The sequence below is a fragment of the Podarcis melisellensis genome, assembly GCF_964234715.1.
Source record: "Podarcis melisellensis genome assembly, chromosome: 11".
In the NCBI taxonomy this organism is placed as follows: domain Eukaryota; kingdom Metazoa; phylum Chordata; class Lepidosauria; order Squamata; family Lacertidae; genus Podarcis; species Podarcis melisellensis.
The window spans coordinates 22,628,173-22,649,048 of record NC_138543.1 but is presented as its reverse complement, the minus strand read 5'-3'; the positions used below and the strand labels follow the sequence as shown (position 1 = coordinate 22,649,048).

Genomic DNA, 20,876 nt, shown 5'->3' with positions numbered 1-20,876 from the left:
GCCAGTTATCTAGTCAACTTCTTTATGTATTTTAAATATATGGATATGGCTTTATACACATTTATCAAGAAATAAGTTCCACTGAACTCAATGGCTGCTGTTCTTGAGTAGATATGTAAAGGATAGTGCCTTTAGAAATGCAACAGACACTTGCTTCCCATACCCAAGGCATGCACTCTAAATGTGCTTTGAATACTATAAGTGAAGCTGATCATCAGCCTGACTAAGAGGTACAGTCTTTGTGGAAGTAAGTATAACCATTTATATATTTTCACCCAGAAGTTAACTAAACAGGTACAATACAATGAAGATTATAAAGAAAATGAGTGTTTATTGTAGAACTGATGAGCTTTGTCTTAAAAAAAAACCCATGCTGCAGAAGTCCCTACATTATCAGCGAAATGAAGGCTTGATTTCAGTGGTGTCCTTCCACCGTGGAAGGTTCATTGCTCCAGCAGAGGTTTCAATGAATGGAAGGGGAAGGGAAATGATTTTCAAGAATTTCTGCTACTTCTGTACTCCCATGTGTTACTTCCTGTTCCAAAAGGTCTCCCAACCCCTTAGTGCAGGTTTGGAGGGGTGCAGCAGAGTGAATGGGAGAGTGTGTAAAAGCTACTCCTCTCCTCTGCTCACAGAAGGCTCAGCTGAACCAAAAACCCTTCTCGTGAAAGGAGGACATAACTGGATACAACCCAACAATTTCCTAGGATGCTGTAACACCTCATTTATTTTAGGCTTCCATTAAACAGTAGCATAGGGAAGCAAGGTAAAGGTAAAGGGACCCCTGACCAATAGGTCCACTCATGACCAACTCTGGGTTTGCGGCGCTCATCTCGCTTTATTGGCCAAGGGAGCCGGCGGACAGCTTCCGGGTCATGTGGCCAGCATGACAAAGCTGCTTCTGGCTAACCAGAGCAGTGCATGGAAACGCCGTTTACCTTCCCACCAGAGTGGTACCTATTTATCTACTTGCACTTAGATGTGCTTTCGAACTGCTAGGTTGGCAGGAGCAGGGACCGAGCAACGGGAGCTCACCCTGTTGCGGGGATTCGAACCGCCAACCTTCTGATCGGCAAGTCCTAGGCTCTGTGGTTTAACCCACAGCACCACTTGCTCACAAATAACAGCAGCGGCAAGCAAAGTCTCAAGATATATCTAACTGATGATCTACTGCAGTGTTTCCCAAACTTGGGTCTCCAGCTGTTTTTGGAGTACAATTCCCATCATCCCTGACCACTGGTCCTGCTAGCTAGTGATGAAGTGAGTTGTAGTTCAAAAACAGCTGGAGACTCAAGTTTGGTAAACACTGCACTAGTGCAAAGGATACAAACAATTATGATCTTTTCAACATCACAGAAGTGTCTGTCTTTCAAACTCTAAGGTTGTTTCACTCATGAGGACACACTTTTTGCTAAAACAAACTTGGCTGCAGCTAATCCTAGGGGATTAACAGATTTAAGATGTTTATCATGTCTCATCAATATCTTTGGAAACAATTATAAATGATGGCCTTACATACCAACACCAGTATGTAGGAACGTAATGCTCCAGATGTCTACCACACAGTTGCAGCTAAAATCTTTATGATCTTAAAAACAACATAGCTGTAAAGGAAAAATAGCTGTAAAGAAAAGCAGTCTCTGTTTCAGTTGCTCAATGAGAACTCCTTCAGTCATGAGGATTCTGCTCTTTCCTAAGGCCAAACCTGTACAGCTATGGTAGACACTGTGTTTGGGAAGTAATAGTTCATTTGAATAATAAATGAAATTATCTAGCTCAAGCTCCCAGATTCTCAAGCTATTATAACAGTATGCATGGCCAGTTATCTCATGTACATGAAAAGAAGTTACAGAATTGGAAGGGACTAAAAAGCCATCTACTCCAGCCAACTGCTGTGAAGCAGTATGACTCAATCGTATAAGGCATTGCAAGTTCACTTATACAAAAGGCCAATATAAGTACCTTAGTATAAAAATATCATTCTGCTGTTGAATATTTACAACATTAACATCCAGTTAATGTTGATCACTACACTAACCCACTGAACTAACCCACTCCTGCTCTGTCTGTGGCTCCAATCCCTCGCTTCCAGAGTCAGACTCTGTCTCCCTTTGTACTGGCATTCCTTCCTCTTCAGAGTCAGACTCTTCTGATTACTACACTAACATTGTAAAGATAAAACAGTGAGTGCATGATGGGGAAGGAACAAATTTCAGCATTTTTATTTTGAATTAATGAAATATTTGTTACTCTATGTTTCTAGGTAAATAGCAATTATTAAAGAAAGTGAACAGGCAAACATCTGTAAGTGTCTGTGTATTAAAATGGATTCTAAAATGTGCTGTTAAAAGTACTCCTAATAGGCACCAAACCATAAAGCTGAAAATACCGCTCAGAAACACATTGTGCAGTTCAGACTTCAAAAATACAGATATTTATTTAAACTTATTGAATCTTCATGTAAATTGAGCAAATTAATATTGTGTTGCTTCATGAAACAAAGTGAAAACAGTTGTAAAGCTGATAACACAAAAACGACAACATTAATGCAACAATCAAAAACCTTCTGGTGGGGCTGAAAAATCCAGATAAATAAATGGCGCTGACACAATCATAACTTACACATAGCATCTGTGAAACAGCTGATTGTATTTAGAGTATTATTAATTTTAAAGTATCAAGCCGCCTTGAACAGCTTCTCCCCCTCTCTTTCAAACAAATGGTCTGATTTTTACAGGCATTATTTCATCCCTGAAGTACAACAGGTCTGGGAGTAGCCTGTTAGTACCTCAATTTAAGACTACCCAGGACGGAAACCAGATCTTCCATCCAGAGGAAATTCATTTGCACTGCTTTGCACTGCCTTTTATAAAGAGCACAAAATGGCTAACAAATTCAAAATCAATAAAAGTATAAGCAAAAATTACAACTCAAAACAGAACACAAACAGTAGGAAATGTTCACTGATAACAAAACAATCTGCGGAAATGGCACTTTTACAAGTGCCACATAACTGTCCCACACTTGTAAGAAAAAGCTTTTTTTAGCACAACAGCATCTGCACTATCTGATTCCCTGCCTATTGACATCAAGCAGTTGCCTTCACTGTACTCTTCCTGACACCTGCTATAAACTTTTTTTGTTTAGGCAAATCTACTTGGACGTGTAAAAGTTGGCAGGTGTTTTAATCTGTAATTTTAGCTTAAATCTTTTTTGAATTTTTCAAAACTTGTTTTTAATTTTTATCAATACTTGTATATTTTATCTTCTGTCAACTTCTTGGAGGTTTTATTTATAGTTAAACAGTATGCAAATTGTTTTAATTTACAATTTCACGAAAAATTATGAAAAATCTGCCGGGAATAGGAGAGAGAGAGAAACAAATCCCCCTGCCCCGCCCCAGCTTCAAAATTTCACATCTGGAGGGATCGCATTTTCTCCCCAAAATCCTACAGCACAAGGTTAGTGTGTTCATGACTGAGAGGCATTTGATTTCTGGTGCAAGTCCTACACTTTTGTCATTACACTAAGACTGCCATACGTCCGGAATTTCCCAGACATAGCTGGGATTCGTCCATGTGTAACAACTTTTGTGTCCGGATTTTCACTTTTTGAAATATGGCAGCCCTACATTACACCTAACTTACCATTTGTCAGGGACATGGCTGAATTGAATGCCTGGGAAGAGTCTGACTCTGAAGAAGAAGGAATGCCAGTACGAAGGGAGACAGAGTTTGACTCTGGAAGCTAGGGATTGCAGCCACAGACAGAGCAGGAGTGGGTTAGTTCAGCCCCCCTTCATCAAGAGTTCCCAGACTCAGATAGAGCAGCAGACTTGGAAAGCTCACAGGCAGAGGGAGGGAAGGAGGTAGATGACATTGAGAGGGTTGCTATGCAACCAGGAGGTAGGCAGCAGTTAGCAGGATCTTTGTTTGATGGAGCTGAAAGGGTTAAAATGCAATGGAAATACAAAGAGAGGAAGAGATGAACTTTGGCACCCTTCGTGCTGCAAAAGGGACGGAGACTCAGAGTGACCAACTTGTAGCGAAGAGCACCAGGCTTGGAACTGCGCTCTGGATGTAAATTGTAAATAAACATGCCATAAAACTGCCAGAGTCTCATTAGTTCTTATCAGGGCTTGCTTGCCTGCCTGAGATCATTACACCATTTACTCTTTGACAAACCACATATATAGTCAAATAGAAAAGACTACCCAGGTTAATTAGGTTAGGCAGACAGGATTTTAGAAATGTTTAGTCTTACAAATATTTAGCTTTTCAAAAGAAATCTGTGCTCTTGTAATTTTACATTTTTCAAGCCACTTTATTTTCTCAAAGACACTGCTGAATCTCAGGACCTATTTTCTTTATTATAGAAATTGGCCACATATCTTCTGCTTGAAATATTCTCTTTTTTGTGTACTAAGGCCCAAGTGGTTACATATTTATGGAAGCATTTCTTATGAGCTCTTGGCATTTTGTAATTAGATGCAATGTACTTCAGTATGTACAGTTAATAAATAAGCAAGAATAGGGCACTGGATGAAAGAGAATTGCAAATAAAGTATGCCATTAGCTTAGTTAGGTCAAAAAGATCCTGACATTTCAAAAACTAGAATCATTCCACTTGACTTATGGAAGAACTAGAATACATACATTTAAATTACTTTGGATATATTTTTTTTAAAAAAGGCACTAAGTTGAGTTCTGTAGCTTCAGTTCAGCAAGATGAAATGGCAATTCACTGATGCTGCTTAGTCCTGAAAGGCAAGGTTTCTGGATCACAATAACTGAGCCTACTAGATTCACAAGTGGCAAGAGGGAGAAAAATAGAAATACAAATGCACTTGTCCTTAGACTTGCTGCCACAAGCCGTAATATACAAAGAGGCAATTTGCACTTCTCATTTGGAAAAGGATTTTTAATTGAAAAGCTGACATGACGATCAGTTAGTGAATGGGTTTTCAACATTTGCATACTGTAAAAGCAAGTTTACCTTTTATTTTACATTATCTGCTTAACAACTATTATTTTCCTATATAAGTAAAAATGTAAAGTTGTTGTGACGCTCTGCTATTTGCGTGGCCGCACCAACTCCAGAATGCCGCCAGAACAGCAGGAAGGAGGGAGCGTGAACAAAGCAGCCAGGCTCCTTACCGCTACAGCAGCACTTAACAGGCAGCGGCAGCAATGGAGACAATGGCATGTTAAGCTGCCACCAAGAGCTTACAAGTGCCACCAGCACAATTGCACAAGGGCAGGTGGCCAGGGAGCAAGAACCTGAGAGCAACCGGAGCCCCTAGGATGGCACTCCCCCAAGCCTGGAGCACCCTAGCTGGGGAAAGCGGCTGGCCGACCGGTGTGACAAGGAAGAGACACAGTGACATGACCCTCCATGACAGACTGCTACTGCTGGCAGCTGCCTGCTGAGGAGCTGGTGGCTTCATGCCTGAGGGACTCCTGGCTGAGCCGGAGGAAACAACACTCAGTGTGCTGGTCACAAACACACCAATCGGGAATGGGCCGGATGGGGAAGGAAGCAGGAAGGTGACAGGGACTGCAGAGAGTCAAGTTGGAAGGTGTGGCAGCTACTCAGGTGCAAGGTGTAAAAAAAATGGAACCACTCTGTGACACTCTAAAAATGGAGGGGACTAGCTCCTCTCTGAGCTCCCCCACCTTTAAACAGAGGTGGGGCTTGGGGTGGAGATAGGAAAGGGATGGGTGAGGTGTAAAGTGAGCGTTTTTGGGGTCAGGTGTAAAGGGAAGAGGTGTGGGGGAAGGGGTGCAGGAAGGGGGTTAGCAAAGAGGTGGCTGTTCCTAGTACTATGGTATTTATATTATTTTAACAAAATCAGTATATCTGTGAGGTTTCTCCATTCAGTGCTATCTAAGATGAGTAGAGTTGTTCACACCTACTGTAATTCCATTCCTCAGATGAGGTGCCCTCTTCAGCTATCTACCAGTATTGAGTTTTTTTGTTTGTGAGGACAGCTGCCAACAGAATGGGGACCCTGTTGCCCAACAGTCGCCCTAATTGAGCTAGCTGGTAGTCCTGGGCATGGAATCTGCCAGATTGATGGTACTGAGTGATTTCCATTTCCGGGCAGATGCTCCATAGCCTTACTATATGTTGAGTTAAGAATTACAGGAACTCCTAACTTCCACAGGAGAGAGGACATATTAAAAAGAAGTAAGATGGATCCCAACAGTTTTCTGGGTGCCTTGGGGAAGTTTCCTATTTTGTCACTTGATGATTCTGTCAAAGCACTTATCAGTCTCTAGGATGGGGAAACGACCAGGAAGTTTGACATAATTGCTCCTGAACATCCTGTCCAGTTGAGGCAAACAAGTTACCTGGCTTTACAGAGATCTCATAGCAAACTAGACGGGGGGGGGGGGGGGATAAGTCCCTGTTGGGTTTGCTGGACCTCTCAGCAGCTTCCAGCCTGTTGACCACCATATATTCTTCTGAACTGTTTGGCCAGGGAGCACTGTTCCCAGTCTTTCCTTAGGGGTCAGTTCCTAAAGGTGATGTTGGGGAATCCAGTTTGACAATTGGTGTATGACGTTCCTCAGGAATTAGGGAACACATTTTAATGTGATCCAGGAGGCTTCTGCCAAGTACCTGAACTTTTATTTACAGGTTGTGCTTTATCTGTGGTCTTTGACTACAGAGCAAGTGGATAGGCAAGCAGAAGGATTTGCTTTTGTGAGTTGGTATCTTCACTATCAACTAGCTCTAGAATTCATCTTCAACTCTTTCTACCCCTCTGCCTGCAGGGAGAAATCTGGATACTTGCCTGTGATTACGTCAAGTGCCAGGGACCAGCGGAAACAACCCCATATGGACCCCACACACCAACAGATGATATTGTACTTTTGAATAGATTTGAAGTATTCTGTATTTGAATGAATTGTTGGATACAAACCTAATAACTAAAATACAATAAAGTAAATAGAGGTCATTGATCCCCCCCCCCCAAGATGAAGCAATTGCTTGGTTTCTGTAGTAAAAATATACTTTAATTTTTTTATATATGAAAGAGATGTTAATAGATTCTAGGACCCTGGGGAACAACACTTTAGTTTTAAGAGGATGAAATGTTAAGTTAGCATTTAATGTTGCGTTTTCAAATATGTCGTTTCCCACAGTTTGCTATCCAGGAAGCAAAATAAAACCTCAGAGGAGAGCAAAAAAATCACTTTAGAGGAATTTAAATGAAGGCAATAGATGCCTTTAAACAGGGAGGCATATACAAGACTTCTGCAATGGAATGTAAAATATAGGTAAGATCATATGGTGCTCTAGTTTGGGGCATAGTGACAAGCCACATTCAAAGTACACTTTCTTCCAACCTGCTATTTCCCTGTATACTTACTTAATGGGCGAAGAAGGTGCTGATAATGGGGGCAGTGCATCATTTTACATTTATCAAAAAAATTAAAAGTTCGGCTTAACTGTCTTTCTCAAATTGAAAATCCTCCATAATGTACCACTAGACAAAAGATCTGCAATTCTTATAGTTGAGAAATATGCTATTGCTGTAATTTACCTCACTATATGGGGCTTTGAGATGCACAGTGGCATTCCAAACCAACTCTCAAAGAAAATTGCCTGGAATTTTCATGACATCAGGAGTATTCTTAGAAGTTATTTAAAGAAAATTGATTTCTGATAGTTATGAATTACATATAGCGCTGGCAGATGGTAGAAAATGTTCTTTTTGCATGAGTGATTGTTAAGAATATTGTCAACAAAGTTTTAATATAACTTTCTTTTTTAAAGGATGATTTATGTGATTTACAGGCTGACTTGGGTGACTACTCTTTATCTGTCATACTAGATATCCTAAGACTTACAAATAAAAGTTACATTATTTTCAGGCTTTTGCAGGACGGTCAACAGTATTATTCCTGGAAGTCAATATTTATATTAAGGTTTTTAACATGCATATATCTGAATAAATATACGGCTTGACTTCTTGACAGCCTGTCCCAAAGTGAGAGCTTAGCTTAGCTGGAAAGTGTGCAAGTCAATCCAACTAAACTTAAACCTAGTTGGTTCTGTGATCCAAAACCATATTTAATACTTTACACTCATCTTTTAAGTGCTGAAAATGTTAACTTGGTTGTTTCCCATACAGTTCTATTATAAAAGCACTAAATTCTGAAGTGTCCAAATCTCCCCTCCCCATGCAAAAAATCTATCTATACAAACCATGGAAAATAAATTCAAACTCTTAGACCACTTAGCTGCTTTTCCCATTTTTCTCCCCAAGTGTTACTTATCTGAGTCATATTTAATTTAAACACGAATACACACATAACATGATTGGATAGCAGCCCCACACCATATTTCAAGCTTGCTACGTAATGCTTGAAGCTGCCTTAAATATGTCAAAGATGTGTTTAGTTGAACAATGAATTAATTGAGACATAATTGAGACCAAATCCAAGTTAAGAAAGCTTAGCTTTGATTTAGCACAATGCTCTATTGAAAAGCCAATTATTTTTATTGTTCGATCACTGGAAGCCACTGCAACTAGATATGGAAGTGCTTAGCGGTTCTCAACCCGTGGGTCCCTAGATGTTGTTGGACTACAACTCCTATCATCCCTGAGCTCTGGCCTTGCTAGCTGGGGGTGATGGGAGTTGTAGTTTAACAACATATGGGGACTCATAGATGAAAGCAAAGGCAGGCTTGTAGTTTAAAACCACCGGTTGCCTGGAAGCTCACAACAAATACAGTGGCAACTTACACATTGCCCGAAAGAGAAACTAAATCTCAAAAAAAAAAAAGAGAGAGAGAGAGAAAAGAGGATACCAATTTGCATAAAATGTGCATGTATTATTATCATTAAGATAGTTGCAAATTTAGACATAATTACTATCATTTTAATAGAAATGCAATACATCGCACCATAGTGGGCAGTGACTGTGACCAATAGATTATGTTGCAATTGCTTACAAATAAATTTTGAAGCTACATATTTATGATGAACATTTCTTCAAACTTTTCAGAATGGAGAAATCTAAAAATATCAACAACAATTAACTCTTCTTGATGGCATAAAATGTGTTTTAAAAATGAATATTACATACCATAGTCTGTGATCTTACAGGACACCAAATAAAGTTCTTTCAAGTTCTGCCCTTCTTTAGCAATGACTTCTACACATCTGGAATACATAGAGATCTCGATTAATGAGTGCTTACATACAGTAATGAGAGACCAATGACTACTAGATTTTTAGAATGTAAATTACTAACTGAGAAATCAAACTTTTAATTTGTTGTGTGTATATATGAGGCTATTTCAGAATACATTACAGCCTTACTTTTCAATCCGAGTGATTCTGATCATTTCAACAAGATGGAAAACAGAAATTTTGACAACATAAATGATTTTAAAAAATCATTCAGTCCTGTGTTCTTAATTTTGAAATATTACACAAATATTTCAGACAAAATGTTGAATAGTAACACAATATTTGTAACAGAGTAAAAACAATAATCATAAAGTATTTTAACCTTCATCTGACTTTGAGATACTATTATAATGCAGTTTACAATTTTAATGGAACTTCAGATACTACTCACAATAATTACAAATTAGGTACCTTGATTCATTGCTGTATGTCCAAAGTGATTATTACAGACGTCAGCAAACATCCAAGCATGAAATATCACCCACTACTTGAGCACAAATGTTTAGCTACAGAAACATGCATTAATTAGAATGGAGATTTAAGTTCCAAAGTGTTTGTTAGTTTGTAAGAGAATTATAGAATTGTGTTTATTATTATTACATTTTGTAGCCTTTTCTTGAAAGTTATAAAAACAAAAACATAGGAGTAAACACAATCAAAATTCCATTGTGTGAACCATTTCCTTTATGTTATACATTTTAGAAATGGCAATGTTTGCTTGTTTCAGAAGAAACACTATGAATTTATTGACAAGGTGCTCAGCTTATAATTAAACAGTTGCAACATGTAACAATCACGTATTGTACCTATTGCAAGTTCTCCACAAAGTTTCCATGTTTCTATCTTAAAAACCACACAAGTGAGAGTGGTTTGAACTTTTTTACAACCCAACTGGCACATATAGAAGAAGAAATATTGCTCCCAAAGCTATAAACCAAATGATGTCCTCATATCAAAACATACACACATAGAGCTACTAAAATTTGTAACATTAAATGTAAGAACAAGAACCCTATTTCCAGTTCTGCACAACTGGAAACACAACTGCACACACCCTGATCAGCATAGTTATCAAGTCACAGAAATATGGTATCGTGCATACTTACAAGCTAAATATTACATTGCATGTGACTGCAACGCACCTCAAATGCAAAGCATTGAATGTTACTATGTAACAGAGCAATAAAGTATAGAAAGAATATCACACACACACATTCTTCTCCTGCCAAAATGTAGTGGTAAACATTTAAGAACACCACTTCCACTTTGGTGCATTTGAACACTTTAGCAATTCGATTATATTCATGCTTTCCTGTTTTTTTATGCACTGAGCATAATAATTTAAATGCTAAAATAAATATTTTAAAATCAAAGGTTGATGCTGTCTATTGTGCATTACAATTTGTGCATTTTCCCTAAGATTTTTCTTCCTTATATTCAGACTTGAATCTGGGAGAATGTTAACTAATTAAACTGTGTAAGCCACAAGCTATCAAATGGATTCAAAAGGATCTTGAATTACAGAAAATAATTGTCTGTTCTACATGCATATAGTTTTTATGGGGTTTTTTGGTCAACTTTGCAAAAGCCTGGGACATGGCATTAGTGACAATTGAAATGAGCTAATGAGGAAATATGACTACACAGCTTGTAAGGAAAGTGGTCCTCAGAGACCTTGTTACTGTTTGTGATGCACTTCAGTTAATAGGAGCTGCCAGAGACTGGTTTAGGACATTTCACTTTAAAGAACTGCATTTCGATCACCTTGGTATGAAAGGAAATGACACCATCAGAGCCACAGCCTGATGAGATTTGGAATGAGTATCAGAATGCACATGCCACCTGAACGTTACATTTGAACAAGGTAAATATTTTTTCTAAACAGAAAAACCTCATTTAAAATGCAAACAAGGAAGCATGAAAATTCACTGCGAACAACATCTAACTACAAAGATGAGCTAGTAAAATGTCCCCCCCCCCCTTATACAAACTTCACTCTATTAATCGTTAATTGAAAGAGAACTTTCGGAAATTCACCCATCTCTCATTTTTACTGAGGTTGTAAGCTTTACTTGGGGTGTCCCTAAAATGTACCCGTTCTAAATAGAAACCCAACATCCCTGAAAGTTGGCAGCCCACTAGTAAGATTACAGCTGTCACCTTCCTCTGAGTCCACGGTGAACAAGATAGGAGCTTCTGTACTGTAAAGGACGAATCAGAAAAGTTTGTAACTTAATATGTGCACTAGTTTTTATTGTCCCGCAAGATTCTTCATTACAGATTCTTCATTACAGTCATACCTCTTCTTGCGAACGCTTCATGTTGCGTTTTTTTCGGGTTAAGAATGTGGCAAACCCAGAAGTGCTTTGCCACACGCGCAGATGTGTTCTGTGCGGTTTGTGCATGCGCAGAAGTGCTCTATCGCGCCGCTCTGGTTACTGACTTTTCAGGGTGAGAATGGCACCCTGGAACGGATTGGGTCCGCAACCAGAGGTACCACTGTATTTATGAAACACACTTTCACCTGCCATAGATGGTGAAAGTTGCTGTAAGCAATATAAAAAGAGAAATTGAAATAAATAAATCCAGGCATAGGATTCTCTGCATAGCTGCCAGAATAAGCTAGTTAGATCAGCATTAAGGATCTTTACCGTTTTGGCCCCTTTATCTCTTATTTTTCTATCCTCAGAAGACTGCAGAATAGGTAGACTTCTCATAGTAGACTATAATTCCAGGGATTAATGCTGTCTGTTTGAGCTTGATAAAAAGTAACAAAGTGCTATCCTTGGTTGGATAAATTTTGATTTCTCTCTCTCTCAAACTGTTGTATTATAAGTAATTTGCACTGGCAAAGGACTTAGCCTTGAACAGGCACCAGAGAGAATTCAGCAAGTGTGGAAATGCTTCTGTCTTCTCATCTAGATGCAAAAAACGACTCTCCTGGCTGGGAGTTAATAGAAAGCAGGCAAGATGCATAAGCCAGGATTGCAGGAAAGAGATACACTAGCAGTAAATACTTTGAGGGCACACATTCACTACTAGCAAATAAATGTTTAAATAGAAACTGATATTGCTTCTTATATGAAGAAAGAAAATGTGAGAAACATCATATGAACAAATACCCTAAGTGTCAACCTCCATAGAAAGATATAAAGGCACCTGAAATAAATTATTTAATTAGATATGCATGTAGAATTTCTGTGAGATGCAGGTATAAAATGTAGACGAAGGAGCATATTTTAAAAATCAGCTTACTACTTTGATTCATATACAACTAAGAAACACAATGACAGCCAGAAGGGGACAGGTAAGTTGAGCCGTTTATCAGCTACAGTTGGAGGTGTCATAAAGATACAAAACACCTAATCTATTTGCCCCACTACAGTTTAAAAGGCCTTGAATAGAAAAAAAATAATGGGATGGGGGGGGGGAGAACGAGTATCTGCAACATAAGCCACTATAGTGCTATAAAAATGTTCAACTCTCTTCCTGAGCCACAAAATAAAGACATGGCTTGGATATATTTACTTTTGTTGGCTGAATAATATATAAGGTGAAATGTAAAAAGTTGCTGCCTTGCGCCTAGGTTCTTCCCTCGGGAAGCCCAGAAGCAAGATTGCTACACAGCCCAAGAGCTGCATACCTTCAAGGCACAGTTTATGACTAATCACAAGTAATTTTAGCAGCTCCCAGGTAAATGCCCACTTTCTCCATGATTCTGGGATCACATCCACTAACTAAGAGGCTTTTTCAACAGCTTTAAGCCACCTAAGCAGTTTTCACAAAGGACAAATGTCTAACTGGGCCACATGGTGGGTCTGAACCCCAGTGTGCCTGGGATTTCTAGGGTTTGGCTGTCTGAAATTAAGGGGTGAAATGTACATATATAATCCATTTGTGGGCCAGTGTCCAGGTTCTTATCATATTGTACCAATGCAGTGCTGAGCACAGAATTGGGTTCTTATTTGTGAACATAAAATGAATATTCTGAACCTATTAGTGAAGAAATGTAATTTATTGGCCTGGTTTGCAAACCACATTAAACTATATTTAAAAACAAACCATGGTTTTATGTGACCGAGCAGCAAGCAGGTGGATGATGCTCAAAGGTTCTCACAGCACTCTTCCCCCACTATTACTGTAGTAGAATAAACCTTGGTTGTCTGTACAAACACTGGAGACAAACCCAGGTTGTCACAACAAGAGGCTCTGGCTTGTTTTCTAGTAGTATAGATTTTGTTTTACACTAAGGTGACATGCAGATATCCCAATGCCTATGTTTATTGTTTTGTGTATTTCCTTTTTTTTTTTTGTATTTTCTGGCATGGTGCTTTGGAATGTCAATATTACCTCTTTACTATCATTATACAAACTTAATTTCAAATCAGAGGCACCTACTGTTATCCAAAATAAACCATTCTAAACAATTTCTAGTCCTAAACTAGTAGGGGTGAGTAGAATTTAACAAATGAGGTAAAGGTTAGACGTTGTAACTCCTTTCTTTCTTACAAATCGGGATTATTTTACTGATTCGTACTTTTACCTAAACCGTCCCAACCATACGCTTCATATGTCGTGCTTTATCAGACCTCTAAAACAGCCTTGGAAAAGCTATATTTACCGTACTTTTCCGTGTATAAGATGAGGTTTTTCTACTCTAAAATAATGTTTTATTCTGTGATGCATGCGATTGGCAGCGTTTGTCAGTCGGGTGAGTGATTTTCGGCACCCCCCTCCAAAAAACTCTGGGCCATCTCCCCCCATGTTCTTAAATTGGAGTCCCCAAAAGTAGAGGGCATCTTTTACACGGAAAAATACGGTACTTTGCGAGGTTCACTATAGTCCTGCAGTTATAGATATTTCTCTGTAAAATAGCTGAATGTATGTACAATAGATTACAGAAAGCTACATGATGATTACCAACTTTGTTATAAAGCTGGATATATATTCAGTGAACCCAATCCAGTAAGGTCAAGGGGCACAACCCCACAGACCAGGCTATCCATCCTTCTGCCTGCCACCACTGGTCGAAGGATGAGGCTTTAGCTATCACCCTCCACCTTAGTCAGACTCAGACTTGTCCTTGAGGCAGTCTTACCCTACAAAGGTTCACAGGCACAGCATCTGGGCATGCCTGAAGTACCAGCTACATGCTGAGGTTTGAGGAGCAAAAGAAACAAAAGCAGAGATTACATTTGGGAGGGAAAAGGCTGGACAGGAGGAGAGGAAATACCCTCCGCAATTTTCAAATAGTACATGAGGGGAAAGATTTAGGAATAAAGTGAAATAAAGATTACTTAGATACTTGGTAGATTGAGAGAGAACATTCCAAGAATAATTAAGACAGAAGGACCAGTGACTGGCCTACCCAGAAGTGCAATTAAAGAAAAGACCAAGGTGTTACCAATAACAAGACACAATGGTTATAATTTAAGTAATCCTTGGGGAGTAACAGTGAGCACATGTAGTCAATAGTTTATCACAGCAGAGAAAGCTTCTCTCTCTCTAGTGTAAATTTCTAGGAATATAAGTATGAATGGGTTTCTTTTACAATATTATTACAGTTTTTTGAAGCTCTGTGCCAATACTACAGAAGATAGATACTTCTCTTAATAAATTGATTTGCAGCAATGTACACATGCCGTTCAGATGTCATACAACCATACACAAAACAAGTTCATTGTTGTACAGAAATTATTGGGAGTATTATACTCTTTTAAATCTTTACAATGTTGATTGCCTTCAAATGCAAACATGAAGGTTTGCCAAAAAGAAGAAGGAGGAGGAGGAGGAGGAGGAGGAGAAAAAGAAGAAGAAGAAGAAGAAGAAGAAGAAGAAGAAGAAGAAGTCTGCATTTACAGCTGATGTAAAGAGCCGTTTGAAGTTTTTGAACCTGATCCTCAATGGCAATTTATTTTCTCTAAACAGCTGTATCTCCGTACAAACATTCACATTCAATGTTAGCCTTTTTCTTAAATGAACAGCAAGGTGTAAGCCTAACTGGAGCATAACCACTCACATACTAAAGTTAAAACGAGAATTTATAATATGTAGCAAATAATAGGCCTTCTGATGCTTGTTTGTTCATTACTAGGGTCTGTATAATTAAAGCTATGGTTTTCCCAGTAGTGATGTATGGAACTGAGAGCTGGACCATAAAGAAGGCTGATCGCCGAACAATTGATGCTTTTGAATTATGGTGCTGGAGGAGACTCTTGAGAGTCCCATGGACTGCAAGAAGATCAAACCTATCCATTCTGAAGGAAATCAGCCCTGAGTGCTCACTGGAAGGACAGATCCTGAAGCTGAGGCTGCAATACTTTGGCCACCTCATGAGAAGAGAAGACTCCCTGGAAAATACCCTGGTGCTGGGAAAGACTGAGGGCACAGGGAGAAGGGGACAAGATGGTTGGACAGTGTTCTCGACGCTACTAAAATGCGTCTGACCATACTGTGGGAGGCAGTGGAAGATAGGAGTGCCTGGCGTGCTCTGGTCCATGGGGTCACGAAGAGTCAGACACGACTAAACGACTAAACAACAACAACAGGTGTGCAGATTAGTATCGTTGCATCGGGGGAAGTGGCCCATGCTGCAATACTGATCCAGATTAGTGCCACCCATGACTGCTAAAGGATCCATAAGGGGACATTAGAAGAGTCTGCTAGATCAGACCAACGACCCATCTAGTCGAGCATCCTGTTTTCATAGCAGCCAACCAGATGTCTGTGGGAAACCTGCATACAGGAGCCCAGCACAAGAGCACTCTGCCCTACTGTGGTTTCCAGAAACAGGTATTTGAAAGCATTATTGCCTCTGACCGTGGAGCCACAGAATATTATCACAAGTTGTAGCCACTGATCAAATCAGGGTGCTGGACCTCAATACTGAGAAGTTTGCTATTAAGACATATCAGTCATTTCTCAGCAAGAGCTGCCATCTCGTTTCTTTGCTTATAAAAGAGTGGGTTAATTACTTAAATTAATGTAATTAAAAATAATCCACAATTCTATACATATCAAGCAGCGAGAGCCTAATTAGGGGCACAAAAATCTTATTACAAAAATCTGCCTGCAAAATTTAAATGTATAATTACAGACTCTCTGAGACTAAATGGCCAATGTAGCCAAGCGGCATCTACCGCTATTTTGTGTGTACAAGCACTGAGGTTTTACAGATTATTGCACTGGGGTTTGTGAATTATCAAATGCCTCCTTGTTTATTACAATGAGCCTAATTTGCACAACAACTGCTAAACAGAAACTATTTTGAAAAGTAGAGAGAGATTAATTGACTTGGCTCAAGGAATGCAATGTGCTACATATATATTGTTCACTTCAGCGTTAAAGCCCCCTAGAGCATAAAGCCAATTAACAAAGCAAAATAGGGTTGCAGACATTTAGGAATGGCTTTTCTGCATTACACAGCATTTTCTCATGTTGTGTATAAGCAGCACAGTGTCAATCTCCTTTGTATATCTTTGGAATATTGGGATTGAGAATGTGTTCTCATTTTATAGCACTGCATTTAAAAGATTGTGTTCGCAAATAATTAGGAAGTAAACAGTTCCCTTATAAAATTGCTGTTGTGTTCAGGTCCTTTGGTGCCCCAATCTGCCTGTGAATATCTCCAGAATATGACACATAGAAACACGCTAACTGGATACCTTGCAGACAGGTCTAAATGCAAGGGTTAACTAGAAAATGTAGAGGGGTCACAGTATAGCTGTTCTGTGGACAGCAATATACTTTGAGCTGAGGACTGAGAGCAATGCTGCCTTCAAAGCCCACATGAACCATCATTTTGACATCTGGGAAGATGTAGCAGCTATAGTCAGGACCCCGGGACAGGAAATCTGCTACAATGACCATTCAGTTGGTATCACAGCAAGTTAGTTGCTGGTTTATCCCAAAAAGATTAAAAGAGTTTCCTGATCGGTGCTATAGTTATAATTCATAAACATTTCTCGTTTTACTGCAAAGTTTCTCTACTGCTTTCCATCATTGCTGTCTGTAACTGCTTCATAGAAACATGAAGGGAGTTCGAAGGGACTTCAACATTCATCCAGTCCAGCCTTCAGTCTGTAAACTAGACTGCCTCCATTTTATTGTTTACTAAAATATTTGCACAATTCCCAACAGGCCACTTATTCTCAACATAATCCCAATCTGGCATATTACAAACTACAGCTAAGTATGTACTTCCCAATGTGAAATGCCTCACATTATAATTTTGAAAAGAACGAATTGCAAATGCTCTCAGGTGCACTGACCACAAAAAGGATATTTAAAGGGTTATCATGTCTTTGTACTTCACAATTCAAATTGCCAGTGCGCAGACAGCAGGAGGTTCTTGAAGTCGTTAATACAGCTCTCTTTAAGCAAAATGTGGCGCTGAGAGGTAAAGAAGTTGATAAACATACTCACTTTCCTGCTGATCTTCACTGGAAAAAAAAAATCCTGAAAATTCATTGTTTGTGTCTCTTATTGCAAAGCAGAAAATTTATCTTTTATGTTGTTTATAAAGTTGCTCTCCCCACCCCACTATCAGTAAAAACATTGACCTTCTTCCGAGAAGGTTAAACTTCCTGCTTTGTTTGAAACACCAGAATGCCTTTCCTCAGAAGAAATGCTACATGTTCATGCCGCAAGCAAAAGAAGAAGAATACACTATCGTTCCAGCCCTTCATTAGTCAGAGGATCTTGGCAACAGCAACACTGCTTGTATACGATCCCTGCATGAAAAACTGTTTTCAAACATAACCTTGCCAGGAGCTATGTTCTATCTTGGCAAAAGGAAGCAAACTTTGCTTCTTTACCTATCGGCTCAGTCTGCATGAAAAACAGGTGTTGTGGTAGGAAATGTTGTTTGAAGAGGGAACAAAATAAAATTATGTGGGGGTTTTTTAAAAAGGGGGGGAAATAGAGATAACATTGCAGGGCCCAAGTGTTTGTGAAAAATGCAAATCATGAAAACTGGTTAAAGGATTAAATGCTCTTTTGCAAAAAGTGACCACTGAGATTATAATCATTAATTAAAATCGTGTAAATAATGTTCCAAAATAACTCTTTCTTTTTATCTCACAGGGTTCAAAAAGCCTAATGGTAAAAAGGTTTAGTCTCAGAAAAACGGCTCTAATTAAAACTAAAAATATAGTACAATTAATAGGCCCGCAATCCACTTAACAAAGGCAAATTTTGAACACTATAGTCACGCAGAACCCCCATTTTTCAAACTGTAGAATGATATATACATAATTTATTTATTTTCTATCTGTTGATTTCTCTACCAAACATTTACCAGCGATCCTTAAGTTTAGTGCATACTAAACTTCTCTTTGAAAATCTGAAAGTATCTTCTCAACAACTTAGTCTCACTGATTTGCTGCAGAAAACAGTAATCAGTCATCCACACATATCATTTGTCCCTGCACAATTCCACACACCTAAGACTATTCACTAGTTTGATTTTGTTCCCAAAACCTCACATGGATATTTTTAGGGTTGCCATACGCCTGGAATTTCCTGGACATAGTTGGGATTTGGCTGTCAGAAGGTGTGCCCAGGTGGAAATCGCTGAAATGTTCAGGAAAATCCAGAAGTATGGCAACCCATGTCGGTAATGTCGATTTTGGCAAACTTCCTTAAAAGTACCTCAAAAACGTCTCTTTTTAAAAATATTTTGTAAAAACAAAAACAAAAAAACTCAACAACTTTTTTGTCTGGATTTTCACCTTTTGAAATATGGCAACCCTAGATATTTTACATATTAAGACTTAGTTGAAATATTTATTTTTATGTCTACATGGAATGGCTCATTAATTAGGCCAGAGGAGTGTTTTTGGAGCATCTATATTTATTTAAATTTTCATACAGTTTTATTTTAAATTCTGTGAAGTGGATTAAAAGTCAAAAGAATGACATGTATGAGTGGACATCTGCTTGTGCAATGAGTCTTCTTCCTTCCCAAAACCCTGCTCAGCCCCATACCCTGTGAATCTTCTCCAGATGATCCCAGATTTGGGGGGTTACAGAGAAATAGGAGGAATCCATTCAAAGACTGGGAGACACCAGTGCAATTCATCCCCTACAGAATTACAGAATATATATTTAATTGTATGGCCTTTACTTGTATTTTAAATAAGTCCTACCTAAAAAAGAAAATGCCAAATTTTAGTCAAAGCTCGTTTCTCTTTCCAAATGAGAAATAATTTTTTTCCTGATCTCATCCAACCCCCAATCAGGAAAGGATTTGTGTACAGAGAACATGATAATTATATAAAGATTGTGTGTGTTTGCAGTTAACTGAAAGCAAAAATGTTTAAAAGTTTACAAGCAAAAATTTACAAAAGCAAACACAATTTCTATCCAACTTGAATCTAAAAGAAACTGGGGAGAAATAACTCACTTTTTAATATACGAAACAGGAACAAGAGGGCAATTTCAAAAAATGATGCAAGGTGCTCTTTCTCAGGATAAATTAATCTAAGGACTAATTTGCATCCAGGTGAATAAGTCATTAACTATAAGTAAAAAATGAGAGTTGTCCCTGAGCAAATAGCAAGGTGCTGCAGGTTTCTCGTCAGTCTATACCACAAAATTGCAGTTAAACCCATGAGTAAAACAGGTCAGTAAAGTATATAAGATATAATATTGTCCAAAGGCAACTGCTAGAATTCAAGGTACACCAAAAATACACAAGGCGCAAAGCCAATCTGTGAAACAAAACTAACAACCTAGTATGCTTTTCTTTAAGTCATTATTTTCTATACAAATTAAGTGCTATGAGACTAAGTTAAACCTCTGGGGTAGGACTCTGGTACACAAACAAGTTACAAAAGTCTCCAAGGTTTTTAACATACAAAATTAATTATATGATTGTTTATATGCTTGGCATATAAATGCTGCAAGTCTTTTAAAGAAATCTGGCATTTCATTAATTATATCTAGAAAGAACTCTCTTAAAGTTCCCATGTATTAATATAATTTAGAAATTATTTTACACAGAAAGTGCTTTTTATTGACATATTTTTAAAAATACAACATGGCAAACTATTCATGAACTTAGCATGACGCAAACTGCCTCCTTGAATCAAAAGAATCTTCAACTTGGCATCCTTAGAAATACAGCTAAAACATTCTGAGTGCCCAGTGAGGGAAAGAGGAACTTCACTATGCACATTGATCCGGGTGCAGAATCTCCTTGCCCCTGGGCTAATGCTGCTAATATTAGAGCTGCCCTCTCAAATTCTCAAATAATAATTTTCTACAAAAAAAATAAAAAATCTAACGTCTGGAAATTCCTAGAGAGTCGACTGAATAGGAAACACCGAGTCACAGTTGAGCAAGTCTACCTGAGGCAGAAATAGAGCAATTGCGCTGTTGTTAACAGGAACCTGACATACAATTGTCCATGCATTGCTTTGACAGATGACAGCACCAGAGGAGGCTTGTTTCTATCTGCAACTGTAATTCTGACTGAAGAGAAGAAGAGTTTCTGGCCTCCTTTACGTGAGAGCTAACACCTTAATAATCTGATATTAGAGTCCAGAGTAAAGGCATTTTGACATTGGAATGATGATTGTCAGCCTCTATAGGCAAACCGGGGGCATGCTGAGAAACAGGCCCCTTTAAGTAAATGAACAAACAAACAATCTTTATTACGGTCCAG

The 20,876-nt window shown here is 38.6% G+C and overlaps 1 protein-coding gene across 1 annotated transcript in view; it reads right to left on the bottom strand.

Annotated features, from left to right (window-relative positions):
- The window catches only part of FBXL17 (F-box and leucine rich repeat protein 17), a 151,916-nt gene that overhangs the window by 50,708 nt on the left and 80,332 nt on the right, over window positions 1–20,876 (bottom strand). The window contains exon 7 of the mRNA XM_081930594.1: window positions 9,102–9,178. Coding sequence (XP_081786720.1) covers window positions 9,102–9,178 — 77 coding nt within the window. The remainder of the gene's footprint in view (window positions 1–9,101; window positions 9,179–20,876) is intronic.